The sequence below is a fragment of the Myotis yumanensis genome, unplaced genomic scaffold, assembly GCF_028538775.1.
Source record: "Myotis yumanensis isolate MYYU_CA2020_CCGP unplaced genomic scaffold, mMyoYum1.0.hap1 SCAF_3, whole genome shotgun sequence".
In the NCBI taxonomy this organism is placed as follows: Eukaryota; Metazoa; Chordata; class Mammalia; order Chiroptera; family Vespertilionidae; genus Myotis; species Myotis yumanensis.
In genome coordinates, this window is record NW_027223754.1 from 99,137,820 (window position 1) to 99,154,319 (window position 16,500).

General features: G+C 43.0%; 1 protein-coding gene across 5 annotated transcripts in view; it reads left to right on the forward strand.

The window, feature by feature from the left end:
• The window catches only part of NBEA (neurobeachin), a 975,192-nt gene that overhangs the window by 519,232 nt on the left and 439,460 nt on the right, over window positions 1-16,500 (forward strand). For all 5 annotated transcript variants that reach the window (XM_070409180.1, XM_070409183.1, XM_070409179.1 and 2 more), the window contains one exon: window positions 6,125-6,291. In XM_070409180.1, the coding sequence (XP_070265281.1) occupies window positions 6,125-6,291 (167 nt within the window). The remainder of the gene's footprint in view (window positions 1-6,124; window positions 6,292-16,500) is intronic.

Sequence of the window (16,500 nt, forward strand, 5' to 3'; positions counted from 1 at the left end):
TAAATGTGATACATCACGTAAACAAATTGAGAGATAAAAATCACATAGTCATATCAATTGATGCAGAAAATGGATTTGACAAAATCCAATACTCTTTCTTTATAAAAACTCTCAGCAAGGTAGGAATAGAAGGATCATACCTCAATATAATAAAAGCCATATATGACAAACCAACAGCCAACATCATACTCAATGGGCAAAAACTAAAACCATTTCCCTTAAGAACAGGAACAAGACAGGGATGTCCACTCTCACCACTCCTGTTCGACATAGTACTGGAAGTATTAGCCATTGCAATTAGACAAGAAGAAGAAATAAAAGGCATCCAAATTGGAAAAGAAGAAGTAAAACTGTCCTTATTTGCAGATGATATGATACTTTACATAGAAAACCCTAAAGACTCCATCAAAAAAATTATTAGACTTAATAAATTAATTCGGCAATGTAGCAGGATACAAAATTAAGGCCAAGAAATCTATGGTATTTCTATACACCATTAATGAACTTACAGAAAGAGAGACTAAAAAAGCAATTCCATTTACCATCACACCCAAAAAATTAAGATACCTAGGAATAAACTTGACTAAGGAGGTAAAAGGCCTATACACAGATAACTACAGGACACTGAATAAAGAGATAGAGAAAGACATAAACATTTGGATGAACATACCATGTTCATGGACTGGTAGAATCAACATCATCAAGTTGTCCATACTACCCAAAGCAATCTATAGATTCAATGCAATCCCCATTAAAATACCAAGGGCATATTTCACAGACCTAGAACGAACTCTCCAAAAATTCATCTGGAATAAAACAAGACCCCAAATAGCTGCAGCAATCCTGAGAAAGAAGAACAAAGTTGGTGGGATCTCAATACCAGGTATTAAGCTGCATTACAAAGCCACTGTTCTCAAAACAGCTTGGTATTGGCACAAGAACAGACATATAGATCAATGGAATACAATAGAGAACCCAGAAATCAACCCAAACAACTATGCTCAATTAATATTTGACAAAGGAGGCAAGAACATACAATAGAGGCAAGACAGCCTCTTCAATAAATGGTATTGGGAAAATTTGACAGATACATGCAAAAAAATTAAACTAGACCACCAACTTACACCATACACAAAAATAAACTCAAAATGGATAAAGGACTTAAACATAAGATGGGAAACCATAAAAATACTATAGCAATCCACAGGCAGCAAAATCTCAGTCATATGCCGAAGTATTTTCTTCACTGATACTGCTCCTAGGGCATTGGAAACTAAAGAGAAAATAAACAAATGGGACTACATCAAAATAAAAAGCTTTTCCACAGCAAACGAAACCATCAACAAAACAACAAGAAAGCCCACTGCATGGGAGAACATATTTGCCAGTGTTATCACCTATAAGGTTTTAATCTCCAACATTTACAAGGAACTCATACAACTTAACAAAAGGAAGATAAACAACCCAATCAAAAAATGGGCAACGGACCTAAATAGATACTTTTCAGAAGAAGACAGAAGAAAGGCCAAAAGACATAAGAAAACATGTTCAAAGTCACTAATCATCTGAAGGATGCAAATCAAAACGACAATGCGGTACCATCTCACACCTGTCAAAATGGCTATTATCAACAAATCAACAAAGGACAAGTGCTGGAGAGGATGTAGAGAAAAAGGAACCCTCGTGCACTGCTGCTGGGAATGCAGACTGGTGCAGCCACTATGGAAGTCAGTATGGAGTTTCCTCAAAAAGTTAAAAATGGAACTCCCATTTGACCCAGTGATCCCCCTTCTAGGTATATATCCCAAGAAACTAGAAACACCAATTAGAAAGGATATATGCACCCCTATGTTCATAGCAGCATAGTTCACCATAGCTAAGATGTGGAAACAGCCTAATTGCCCATCAGTAGATAACTGGATTAGAAAACAGTGGTACATTTACACAATGGAATACTACGCTGCAGTAAAAAAGAAGGAATTCTTACCATTTGCAACAGCATGGGTGGAACGGGAGAGCATTATGCTAAGTGAAATAAGCCAGTCAGAGAAAAATAAATATCACATGATTTCACTCATTTATGGAATATAATGAACAACTTAAACTGATGAACAAAAACAGATTCAGAGACAGAGAAGCATTGATCAGACCTTTAAACATCAGAGGGAAGGTAGGGGAGGGTGGGGGTAAAGGGGGGGAGATCAACCAAAGGACTTATATGCAAGCATATAGGCCTAACCAATGGACACAGACAACAGAGGGGTTAGGGCATTAGTGGGGGGTATGGGGGGTAACGTGGAGATAAGGACACTTATGTAATCCTATCTAATAATGGAGAAACATGGTAATTAGCCATACCTCCGGTACCCTTCCCATTGGCTAATCAGGGCGATATGCAAATTAAGTGCCAACCAAGATGGCGGCCGGCAGCCAGGCAGCTTGAAGCGAACAGGAGGCTTGCTTGCTTCAGTGACAGAGGAAGCCAACATTCCCTGCCTGCCTTGCCGGCCTCTGAGCTTGCAGTTTAAGAAACATTGTTACAAATATAGAAGCTAAACAAAACCCCAGAAACCTGCTTTCAGCCAGCTGGGCCTCAGAGCCTTAGTTGAAACAGTGTTTCGATTATAGAACCCAAACAAACCAGACACCTGCTTTCAGCAGCCGAGGCCTCAGAGCTGGAGCCGAGCCTGAGAGAGAAAACCGGCTCTCAGTTCCAGTGACAGCCATAGAAGGTAAATAAATCCAAGAATAAAAAGAAAAAGAAAAAAAGGAGAGGTTTGGAGCTTCAGTCGCCCACCAGCCTGAAAACGGCCCTCAGCCCCTCACGCAGACTGGCCAGGCACCCCGGTGGGGACCCCACCTTGAGTGGGTGTGATCAGTGGAAACAGCCACCATCCCCTCACCCAGGCTGGCCAGTCACCCCAGTGGGGACCCCCACCCTGAAGGGGGTGTGACCAGCTGCACACAGCCATCATCCCCTCACCCAGGCTGGCCAGGCACCCCAGTGGGGACCCCCACCCTGAAGGGGGTGTGACCAGTTGGAAACAGCCATCATCCCCTCATCCAGGCTGGCCAGGCACCCAAGTGGGACCCCCACCCTGATCCAGGACACCCTTCAGGGCAAACCAGCCTGCCCCCACCCGTGTACCAGGCCTCTATCCTATGTAGTAAAAGGGTAATATGCCTCCCGGCACCGGGATCAGCGGAGCAGCCAGGCCTCCTGGCACCTGGATCAGCGGAGCAGTGAGGCCTCACTGCCCCTGTGTCAAGCGGAGCCACGAGGCCTCCCAGCTCTGGGATCAGTGGAGCCAGGAGGCCTCCTGGCCCCTGGAGCAGCGTGACAGGGGGCAGAGCCCAAACCCCCTGATCACCCTGTGGCTCTGTATGTGACAGGGGTCGGAGCCACAACCTCCCTATCCGCCTTGCTCTGTTCATGACAGGTGAAGGCGCCCCAACCCCCTGATCCACCCTGCTCTGTGTGTGACAGGGGGCGGTGCCCCAACTCCCCATCGGCCGTACTCTATGCGTGACAGGGGGGAGCTCCCCAACCCCCTGATTGGCCCTGCTCTGTGAGTGACAGGGGACAGCGCCCCAACCCCCTGATCGGCCCTGCTCTCTGTGTGTGACAGGGTACGGAGCCCCAACTCCCCTGATGGGCCCTGCTCTGTGCATCACAGGGGGCAGCGCCCCAACGCCCTGATTGGCCCTGCTCTGTGCATGACAGGGGGTGGTGCGGCAACCTCCCCATCTACCCTGCCTTGAGTGTGACAGGTGGCAGTGCCCCAACCCCCCAATCGGTCCTGCTCTGAGCCCGACCAGGGGCTGTGGGGCAGGCATCTAGGGATTGGGCCTGCCCTCTGCCACTCGGGAGTGGGCCTAAGCCAGCAGGTCGTTATCTCCTGAGGGGTCCCAGACTGTGAGAGGGCACAAGTGAGGCTGAGGGACACGCCCCCCGCCAGTGCACAAATTTTTTGCACCGGGTCTCTAGTAACTTAATAAAAAAAATGTTTAAAAAGTAGTACATAACATGATCCTTCTGAGGCAAGAGTACCATTTTCCCCATCTTATTGGAAAAACTGAAGCAGAGAGAAGTTAAGTAATTGGCTTTGTCATAGAGTTTATAAGTGTCAGAATCTGGGCCAACTACAAAATGTGCTAGCTAGCCAGAGTTCATGTGTCATTGCTGCATCATCCTGTTTTTTCAGTATTAGAGTAGCCTTGCCAGGTTTTAATGTTTAAATCTAAGAGACTGTTCCCAATATATAGGGTAGGGTCCCTAGGCCTGGCCAGTGATCAGGGCCATCTTTAGGGCGGCCAGTTGATGGGGCAAATGGGGGGGCCCCTGCTGGCACCTGCCTTGGCTAGTGGCGTGGCGCCGCCTTCTGGCCGGCCCCACCCCCTGATTGCCACCCCTGATCGCTGCCACCAGTCACCTCCCTCTCAGGGGGCAGACGCTCAATGCAGGAGCTGCCCCCTGCATTGAGCATCTGCCCCCCAGTGGTCAGTGCGCATCATAGTGGCTGGTCGTTCTGCTGGTCCTTCTCCTGTTCCATTTATTTGCATATTCGGTTTTTATTATATAGGATTATTGTATTATTTTCCATATAAACAACTGTAACCCTACTTTTGTCCCATCCTGTATTTCTACTAAGAAAAGCAAGATATTTTACAGGGATATGTGCAAATTAATATTTGTCATGTGAAAACATTTAAAATGGAATTTTATGATGCCAGATATTAGTTACTAGCTTTAACACATAGCTACTCAAAATCTTATTAAGCTAAGTGCACTGCTTTTCAACCTTTTTTTGCACTATTGCCCCCTAAAAAATCTTTTTATACAATTTTTATCCTAATTATTTCCCAATGATATTTTATTACCTTCAGTGTGCTGCATATCTATTTTTGTACTGTATATACATCTGTGCTTTATATATTAAAATAGTAAGTTTTTTTTTTTCACATTCACCCAACACCAGTTTTCACCCCCTTGGGGATGAGAGTACTTTATTGAGGCTGATGGCAAAAAGTGCTAAGAAGTTATGAAGAAGGATATGAAGACTCAGTAATTTTTAGATTATGTATACATAAAATACTGATTTAAACTTAATTTTGAGAGTCTTACCATTGTTACTTATGACTGTACATTTCTTATTAACCCAAATGTTTAATTTGTGTGTGTTTTTTAGTTAAAGCTACTTTAGTAAATGCATTGATGTGTGTGTGTTGTATTTTTAGTTAAAGCTATATTAGTAAATGCATTGATGTGTGTGTTGTTGTTGTTGTTGTGTGTTCACCAGTTATTTTTAAATTACAAAAGACTTTATAAAAGTCATGGCATTTTACTGGGACTTTTTGAGGAATTTAAGCCTCTAATTAAGAGAAAAAGTATATTTAATGGGAGATGAATGTTTCATGCTTAAGTTTTTCTTAGTTAACCACTGCAATTGGTAAGGAAGAAAAATGAAATTTTAATTGTATTCTCCTATGAACTAATGAAATATTAACCTCATTATGAGGCAGATCATTGTACTAATTGGTGATTCCCTGTACAAAAAGATGAATTAGAATATGAATGAATTCTTCTTAATTTGTTATAATGACTTGTGATAATAGTTTATGACAATAGATAGAGGACGAGATATGTTCAAGTACCTTCCATGACACAGCTTTTTCCATAGTAATGATGAATGTGAACTAGTTATATGCATTTATTTAGATGTATATAGTTTTCCTTTCTTATATGATTCATTATGTTACATACTTAGTAATATCAAAATTTGTAGTCAATCCACCCTATACCAAACTTATTTAAAAATCAAATATGCTTAAAGAAATGATCATCTTGAACCATTTGATACACAATGAGAATGATTAGCTATGTTATCAATACCAATGGCCATGAATACAGAGAGCTAACATTATCCAAATTATTTTACATACACATATGTATAAACACAAAGAACACATTTTTAAAAGTTTGAAAGGGAACTGTATGTGTTCTGTAGAATAAAGTTTCAAAAGATTATATTATCTGAGTTTATTAGCATTTAACTTAAAATTAGATAGCATTCCTTACTAATGCACAGTTGAAGTCATACATTGTTTGCATTTCTTTACATAGTCGCAGTGTGCCCAGTATGCTGCTGATAGGAGAGAGGAAGAAAAGATGTGTGACCATCTCATTAGTGCTGCAAAACATCGAGATCACGTTACAGCAAATCAACTGAAACAGAAGATCCTTAACATTCTCACAAACAAGCATGGTGCTTGGGGAGCAGTTTCTCATAGGTGAGTTATAACAAATTACAAGAAAATAACTCGCAGATTAATTATGATAGAACTAAAAATGACTGTAAATTTTTAAATGATTTAGAGATTATGATTGAAAGTATTAAAAATTACCGTAATTTTTCATATCTTTAGTAATGTCTCTACAATGGTTTAGAAAAAATCTAAACTTTTAAAAGTAGCTCCAATAGAAGTTATTTCTAATTTAGAATTATGTATACATAATACAAAATTTGTTTAGGCAAGTATTTTAATCTCAAAGAATCAAACCTTTGTCCAGCCGGTGTGGCTCAGTGTTTGAGCGTCCACCCATGAACCAGGATCTCATGGTCAGATTCCTGGTCAGAGTACATGCCCAGGTTTTGGGCTTGATCCCCAGAAGGGGCATGCAGGAGGCAGTGGTTCCATGATTCTCTCTCATCATTGATGTTTCTATCTCTCCCTCTCCCTTCCATTCTGAAATCAATAAAAATATTTTTTTAGTAAAAACCAAACCTTCCAATTTAGTAAATTTATATCATTCTTAATTTTTCTTATATACAACTAATAATATAAACATTTACTATGGACAAGTGATATATTCTTCTTAAATTTTTTTCTTACATATTTTTTTATTTACTTGCTCTTAAAAAGGATTTTATCTCAAATTAGAGCATTTATGATTATAGTACAATTAAAACCAAAATTGGTTATTTATAAATTACAAATTAGGGGCATAACTTTCATCTTCTTCTGTATAATGAAGTTTTCTAGAAAACTAGGAGTGAAGTAGCTTATTTTGATTGTTAATGTTCTTCATTTGTATATCTTCATTTTATTTGATCCCATTAAGTATTTTTATTAAGTCTCTGCCTGGCAGATTTTAGGGTTTGGTTAATTTTGGACAGGACACTGACAAGAATAATTCTGGTAGAACTGATTCTGTTATATAGGGAAGAACATTTGAATATGACCAGGGTAGTATTTGACCAAATGTCCTTGCATTTCAAGTATAAGATAGATGTAAGAAAACTTTCTTATTTTTTTAATGTAAATTAAAATGTAACCTAAGGTTTTAAAAATGTTCAACATCAATATTTGTTTGTTATAGTAATAGCAGCACAGTGACATCTAATATTTATCAAATATTTATTGTGTGCTAGCCCCCATACTAAGAACTTTACATGGATTATTTTTGTTTAACCTTCGGATATCTCTATAAAGGTTTATACTGAAATTTTCTCCATGTTTCAGTGAAGAAACTGAAGCATTCAGAGGTCAAATAAACGTTCATAGTATCACACAGATTGTGTAAATTGAGACAGAGTATGTCAGTCAGGCTTCTCCAGAGAAGCACAAAACAGACCCTTAGAATATATGTGAGACATAGGGAGAGAGATAGAGGCATAGGCACAGATATAGATTTATTTTAAAGAGCTGGCTCATGATTGGCAGGGCTAGCCAGTTTGAAATCTGTAGGGCAGGCTAACAGGCCAGAAGGTCAGGCAGGATTTCTGTTACAGTCTTTTTTTTTTTTTTTAATAAATCTTTATTGTCCAGATTATTAGACTTGTTCCTCTTTTTCCCCCATAGCTCCCCTCCACCCGGTTCCCACCCCACCCCCTATCCTATCCCCCCCCCCCCACTGTCCTCGTCCATAGGTGTATGATTTTTGTCCAGTCTCTTCCCACACCCCCCACACCCCCTCTCCCCTGAGAATTTTCAGTCCACTCCCTTTCTATGCTCCTTATATTCACCAGTTTATTCTGTTCATCATATTTTTTATTCACTTGATTTTTAGATTCACTTGTTGATAGATATGTATTTGTTGTGACTTTGTTGTTCATAATTTTTAACTTTACCTTTTTCTTCTTCTTCCTCTTATTAAAGAATACCCTTCAGCATTTCATATAATACTGGTTTGGTGGTGATGAACTCCTTTAGCTTTTCTTATCTGTGAAGCTCTTTATCTGACCTTCAATTCTGAATGATAGCTTTCCTGGGTAGAATAATCTTGGTTGTATGTTCTTGCTATTCATCACTTTGAATATTTCTTGCCACTCCCTTCTGGCCTGCAAAGTTTCTGTTGAGAAATCAGCTGACAGTCATATGGGTACTCACTTGTAGGTAACTGACTTTCTTTCTCTTTCTGCTTTTAAGATTCTCTCTTTGTCTTTTGCCCTTGGCATTTTAATTATGATGTGTCTTGGTGTGGCCCACTTTGGATTCCTCTTGTTTAGGGTTCTCTGTGCTTCCTGGACTTGTAAGTTTATTTCTTTCACCAGAAAGAAAGTTAGGGGAAGTTTTCTGTCATTATTTCTTCAAATAGGTTTTCAATATCTTGCTCTCTCTCTTCTTCTGGCACCCCCATAATTTGGATGTTGGTACGCTTGAAGTTGTCCCAGAGGCTCCTTACACTATCTTCATATTTTTGTATTCTTTTTTCTTTTTGCTTTTCGTTATGGGTGTTTTTTGCTTCTTCGTATTTCAAATCTTTGACTTGATTCATGGGATCCTCTAGTCTGCTGTTGGATCTCTGTATATTATTCTTTATTTCAGTCAGTGTATGCTTAATTTCTAATTGGTCCTTTTTCATATTTTTGAGGGTCTCACTATATTTCTCAGAGGTTTCTAGAAGATTCTTGACTAACCTTATAACTGTGGTTTTGAACTCTATATCCAGTAGTTTGCTTTCCTCCATTTCTTTCATTGTGACATGTTTCTTTGTCTCTGCATTTTGGCTGCTTCCCTGTGTTGATAGAGTGGCTTTGTGTGCTAGGTGTCCTATAGGGGCCAGTGGCTCAGCCTCCCCAATCACCTGAGGTGGACACTCTTGGTGCACCCCTTTGTGGGCTGTGTGTACAGTCTTGTTGTAGTTAAGCCTTGATTGTTCTAAGTATCACTGGGAGGAATTGACCTCCAGGCCAATTGGCTGTGAGGACCAGCTGTGTCTACAATGGGAGAACTTCTGTGCTGGAGACACCCTTATGGGGCAGGACTTGCTTCATTGGGGCTTTGGTGCTCACTGAGTCTGCCCCCTGAGTGTGTCTCTTATGGATGTGAAGAGTTGTAATCTGGATGGTCTCACTCTGACCACTGGGTACACTGGCTCTTGGATCTCCAAGGAGGTGCAAGATCAGCCACTGCCTGAGGCCACCCAGCAGGAGCTACAGCGAGATCTGCAGATTCCTCCTCCTCTTTTGGGGGGGTTTGTAAGTGCACAGATGAGGCCCAGCTGTGAAGCAAGGCAGGATGCTGCTGCCAAGCCTTGGGCCTTCTTTTGGAAGCTTTGGTACTCTCTGACCCAGCTGCAGTTTGTTAGGTTAGGCTGCGAAAGGACAAGCCATTCATACGCAAAAGCTGCCGCACACAGCTTGGGTGGGGTTGTAAATTGGGTGGGGCAGGGTCTCAGGGAATCACCAGGGCGGAGCAAACAGCAATGGCTGTCAGTCAGCCCTGCATTGGGGAGGTTCCCGCGTCTCCACATCTCCACGTTCGTCCCTTGCCCCCACACAGGAACAATGATTGCTGCAAGCACCTAGAGAAAGCCGCCCTTGAATTCCTGTCCCAATTCCAGACAGTCCAGTTTCTCCCCTATGAGTCTGGGTCCCCAGAGTCTCACACGGAATGGGAGTTCAGAGCAATAGGAGCTTGTATCTCCCTCCCCACTGAAAAAAACAACAGCGCACCCAGTTGTCAGGCTGTTTTGCATGCACCTCCTCACCTCTGCACCTCCTACCAATCTCAATGCACTTTTTTCTTTCCTTTCAGTTGCAGAACTTCCACTCAGCCAGCACTCCTGTGGTTCTGGATGATATCTGTTCTGTCTTTGAATTGTAGTTTTGATGTGGTTGTGAGAAGCAGCAAATACAGGTGTTCACCTATGCCACCATCTTGATTCTTCTTCTCTGTTACAGTCTTGAGGCAGAATTCCTTCCTCTCCAGAAAACCTCAGTCTTTCTGCTTAAGGCTGTCATCTAATTCAAGAGTGAGGAATCATTTTTATGCCAAGGGCCATTTGGACATTTATAACATCATTCTCGGGCCATACAAAATTATCAACTTAAAAATTAGCCTGCTATATTTGGTCAAACATTTGATTATTTCACTACTAATGCCTGGGATGGCCAGATCAAATTATTTCTCGGGCCTTACTCAGCCCAAGGGCTGGACTTTCCCCACCCCTGATCTAATTGGATGAGGCCCACCTACATTATTGAGAATAATATCTTTTACTTAAAGTCGGTTGAGCATAGGTATTAATCACACATACAGAATGTTTCAGAGCAACATCTTGACTAATATTTGACCCAACTACTGAGCCCATGGCCTAGCCAAGTTGACACATAAACTTGAACCATCATAACGAGTAGCAATCACATGAATATTTTGCCCAGCTATGGACATTATCTCTCACTTTGTCATCTGAATGAGATTTATCTTCTTAAGTATATATAGCCAGATAGCAATACACTGCTAATAATTAAGCTCAAATGACTTGGTATATTGCTTTAAATTAATAAAGCTATACATGGTTTGGGTTTTATATTTTACTAGTGGCCCAGTGCACGAAATTCATGCGGGGGGTGGGGGGGGGGCGGATCCCTCAGCCCAGCCTGCACCCTTTCCAATCAGGGACCCCTTGGGGGATGTCCGAGTGCTGGTTTAAGCCCGATCCAACAGGAATTGGGCCTAAACCGGCAGTTAGACATCCTTCTCGCAATCTGGGACTGCTGGCTCCTAACCGCTCACCTGCCTGCCACCCTGATTACCCCTAACTGCCTCTGCCTGCCTACCTGATCACCCCTAACTGCCCTCCCCTGCTGGCCTGATCGCCCCTAAGTGCCTCTGCCTGCCTGATCACCCCTAACTTCCCTACCCTGCTGGCCTGATCTCGCCCCCAATTGCCTTCCCCTGCAGGTCTGATCTCAGCCCCAACTGCCCTTTCCTACCGGCATGCTCGCCCCCAATGGCCCTCCCATGCTGGCCTGATCTCGCCCCTAACTGCTCTCCCCTGCTGTCCTGATTGTCCTTAACTGCCTCTGCCTGCCGGATCACCCCTAACTGCTCTCCCCGGCCAGCCTGATTGCCCCTAACTCCCTGCTGACCTGATCTCGCCCCCAACTGCCCTCCTCTGCCGGCCTTATCACCCCTAATTGCCTCTGCTCTGCCCCCACCACCATGGCTTTGCCCAGAAGGAAGTCGAACATCTGGAAGATGGCCGGTCCACCCGGTCTAATTAGCATATTACCCTTTTATTAGTATAGATAGATTGTATAGGATAGGACTGCTTAAATGGGGGGAAGGAGAAGCCTTTTACAGCAGGAGAAGATGCTCTTGGCAGACAAAAATACATAATCCTTATATCTGGACTGATAGCCAGCCATATGCACTATACTACCAAACCATTCATTAAAAAATTGAACTTCTTTCTTACACCTTACACCAAACAGCTATTGCCCTTAAAACCCCTCCTCAGCCCCCACCTTAGGTTCTGCCTTCACAGTTCACTCATACTAGGTTCTGATTGGTTCGTTTCTATGCCAGTCAGCATCAAAAGCTCTGCCTCCTAGGCAGCCATTGGCTCCTCACAGTTCACCCAGATTTGGTTCTGATTGTTCGGTTTCTATGCCAGTCAGCATCTCCAGGCCTATCTCCGGGCCTGATCAGTGAGGTGGGGCTGATGAGCAGCCCCCATGGCTGCTGTCCAGGCCCGGAAAGAAAGAGAGGCAAGGGCTGATCAACAGCTGCCATGGAGGCTGTGGATCAGACCCTGCTTCTCTCTCTGGGCCTCTCTCCAGGCCTGATTCACAGCCCCCTCGGCAGTCAGTGCTTGGTCAGCACAGCTGTCAGTGCTGTGTCGCCGCAGCAACTGCAGGACTGACTTCCGGTGTTCGGTTGTCCATTCAGTTGTTTTGGACGTTACAGACCCTGGCTCTTTATATATAGATATATATAGATATATATAAAATGCAATTAAATACAGTTAAAGGACAGTAATCTTTATAATGTTAATCACGCATTGATGTTTCAAATGTACCCTCTGTTCAGCTCACCTTTTGTGATATCTCATTAGATTGACAGAAACACTGGCGGTAGGACCACTCAGAAGAGCATGTACCTTCTGTCCCTTCCTATACGTTAATTTCCAGTGACTAAATAAAAAACATGCAATCTTTTTATTATCATTTTTTCCTAACTGGATCACTAAACTTTAAATCTCTAAGGGTGGGTTGTGTTCTCTATAATCTTCCCTATTTTTTTATTAATTAACTAGAAGCCCAGTGCACAAAAATTTGTTCACTTGGGGGTGGGGGGTCCCTCAGCCCAGCCTGTGCCCTCTCGCAGTCTAGGACCCCTCGGGGGATGACCACATGCTGGTTTAGTCCTGATCCCTGGGGGATCGGGCCTAAGATGGCAATCAGACATCCCTCTGGCAGCCCAGCAGCCCTCGGAGGATGTCCACTTGCCAGCGGGGAGCAGACCTAAGCTGCAGTCAGACATCCTTAGCGTTGCTGAGGAGGCAGGAGAGGCTCCCACCACCACTGCTGTACTGGCAGCCATCAGCCTGGCTTGTGGCTGAGCAGAGCTCCCCCATGTAGTAGCGCACTGACCACCAGAGGGCAGCTCCTGCATTGAGCGTCTGCCCCCTGATGGTCAGTGTGTGTCATAGTGACCAGTCATTCCCAGTCTTTCTGCTGTTAGGGTCAGTTTGCATATTACCCTTTTACTATATAGGATAGAGGCTTGGTGCACGGGTGGGGACTGGCTGGTTTGCCTTGAAGGGTGTGCCGGATCAGAGTGGGGGTCCCGCTGGGGTGCCTGGCCAGCCTGGGTGAGGGGCTGATGGCTGTTTGCAGCTGGTCACACTCCCTTCAGGGTGGGGGTCCCCACTGGGGTGCCTGGCCAGTCTGGGTGAGGGGCTGTGGGCCGTTTTCAGGCTGGCTAGCAACTGAAGCTCCCAGCCTCTCCTTTTTTTCTTTTTTTTTTATTCTGGGATTTATTTACCTTCTATAATTGAAACATTGTTGCCATCACTGGCGCTCCCAGCTCTGACGCCCGGCTGGCTGAAAGCAGGTTTCTGGGGTTTGTTTGGCTTCTATAATTGAAACTTTGTTGCTTTTGGAGCTCAGAGCCGGTCCGCAGCAAGTGGGGAACCTTGGCTTCCTCCATCACTGGAACTAGCAATCCTCATATTCGCTTCAGCTGCATGGCTGCAGGCCGCTATCCTGGTTGGCAGTTAATTTGCATATCACCTTGATTAGCCATTGGGAAGCATAGCAGAGGTAAGGTTAATTACCCTTTTTGTCTTAGATAGGATAAAGCACAGTCATTGAACTGCTTCTCGGCATGGTGGTGATGAACTCCTTTAGCCTTTTTTTTTACTGGGAAGCTCTTTACTTGACCATCTATTTTGAATGATAGCCTTGCTGGATATAGTAATCTTGGTCTCAGATCTTTGCTTTCCATTACCTTGAGTACTTCATACCATTCCTTTCTGGCCTATAGAGTTTCTGATGAGAAATCAGCTGATAGCCTTTTGAGAACTCCTTTGTAGGTAACAGTTTTCTTTTCTCTTGCTGCCTTTAAGATTCTCTCTTTGTCTTTAATTTTTGGCATTTTAATTGTGATGTGTCTGGGCATGGGTCTGTTTGGTTTCTTCTTGTTTGGGGTTCTCTGTGCCTCCTGAACTCGTGTGACTTTTTACTTTACCAGGTTAGGGAAGTTTTCTACCATTATTTCTTCAAACACCTTCTCTATTTCTTTCTCCCTCTATTGATATACCCACTATTCTAATATTGTTACGTTTCCCATTGTCCCACAGCTCCCTTAAGCTGTCCTCCTGTTTTTTAATTGTTTTTTTTTTTTTTTTTGGTTTTCTGATTGAGTGATATTTTCAACTCTGTCTTCTAATTCACTGATCCGATCCTCAGCTTCCCCTAATATGCTGTGTATTCCTTCCAATGTGTTCTTTATTTGTATTATGTCATTCTTTATTTCAGACTGTTCTTTTTCATAGTTACTATATCTTTTTTCATATTGTTGATAATTTTTAACATCTTACTCTGAACTCTGTTTCAGATAAATTTCTCATCTCTGCTTCATTTATCTCTTCTTCTGGAGAATTCGCTAGTTTTTTCACTTGGGGATTGTTTCTTTGTTCCTCTTTTTGGTTGTGTGTTTTGGTTTGTGACTATGTTTTAGGTAGATCCTCTATACCTCTCAATCTCTAGTGCAGGACAGTGTTAAAGGCTGTTACTGATTTATTGGATCAGGCAAAGACTCAAAGGATCCAGAGACCACCTCTGTCTACAGATTAATAGGATGCTGACTTGAATTGCCCCTAGGCAATTGTCCTCAGGTGTGGTGAGAGGTTTCTTCCAACAGGGCGGGGCAGTTGCCCTTGCCTGGAGGCTAATTGTTACTTTTAATCTCTTAAGTGGCCTCAGGGCAAGGTATTTTCCAATAGGGTGTGTCGACTGTCTTCCCCCACAGGGCAAGGCAGATGTCTATGTGGGAAAAATGTCCTCCGTTGTGTGAGGGAATTACTCAGTCCAGGAAACTTGGGGTGTCTGTCTCCTGAGCTCTATACCCTGAGACCCCAATCCTGGTTTCTGCTCTCACAGCTCCAGTCCACTTCACCCTCCCTCTGTCCGAGCACTACTTAGATGGTTTCACAGAGAATTTTTGTGCATTGGTCCTTTAAGAGGGTGCCAAACTTTCAGCTGCAACTCCCTGGCAGATAACACCCCACTGCTTTTCACAGCTAGATGTTATGTGGGTACCCTCCTCAGTTTGGTGCTCTCTGCTGGGGAGCCCAGCTTTAGAATTAGATCCCAGAGTTCTTTGTGGCACGCCCCCCCCCCCCCCGCCACACACACACACACAGCTGAGATACCTCTCTGGGACTTCAGTTGCCATCTCTTGGTGCACGTCTAGCCCTTCCACGCCTCCACTCCTCCTACCAGTCTCTATGCAGTCTCCACCTTTGTTCCTTGGGTATCAGGGTTCTCTCCTGTGAGTTTTCCATTGATTATTCAGGAAGCCTTTCCATATTTCAGTTGTATTTCCAGCTTGTTCCTGGGAGCATGTCCTTGCAGCATCTTCCTACTGTGCCACCATTTTTAATAATCTATCCAGCTATTTATTTTTAATCCTCACCAAAGGATATGTTTTTATTGATTTTAGAGAGAGGAAGGTAGGGAGGAGAGAGAGAGAAAAACAGAGACATTAAAGTGAGAGATCAACATTGATCAGTTGCCCCCGGTACATGCCCTGACTGGGAATCGAACCCACAACCTGGGTATGCGCACTGACTGGGAATCAAGCCACAGCAGCCAGTGCAGAAGCTAGTTTAATCTTGGCCCTGAGAAGGTTAGGACCATATAAATGCCCCAACTCAGGCTTGTGAGATACAGAATAGGTGTCTAGTTCGTGCCTGAATGAAGGAACTCCACTACATACTTAAAAAAATTTCCCCCCCTCCTCCATTCCTTTCTTTTCCTTACAGTACCTACCGGTGAGTCTTGTTTTATTTCATTCCCACTAGCGCTCTGTAGGGATTAGTGCAAAATGACCATTGTTGTTTATTCCTAGAGTGGTGTATTTTGAAGTCATCTGTTATGGATACATTGTAGAGTCATAAACATAGTTTATGACTTTTTAAGTAACTGAGTTGAACCCTTTAGAATATAGAGAAATGGCTTGTTTACCCTCCTCACTGTTTACTTAATCTTCCATAATAGCATTCCCATAAATCTCCCTCTAGATTGTTTAATACAATAGATGAATATTAAAATGTAATGATTGTTTCAGCTTTAGGATTTAACTATGTGATTAACTATATCACCTTTAGCATTTCAAAAATCACTCTTTATTATGGAAAAATACAAATCTTGTTGCTAGAACCAGCCTGCATTTCTTCCCTGGGTCAAATTCGCCATCTTTCTGAGGAAATAACCCAGTCTTGGGGTTTTATTTTGTACATTTGTAGAGATATTCCAGCTCAAAACTCTATCTAAATGTCCAAAAACAGGACAGTTGCGCGCATTTGTTTCAAGCCAGCTTCTTTACACGTGCACAGAAATCCCAGACGCATTTTTAAATTTTTTAAAACTTTTCAATTTCTAGAAGGAGCATATTCGGGGAGGGGGCGTCCATATTTGATCTCCATGTGGCTCCTTTCTTCCCACATCCTGCTTTGGGGGAAGTTTCAGCAAATGACCTGGT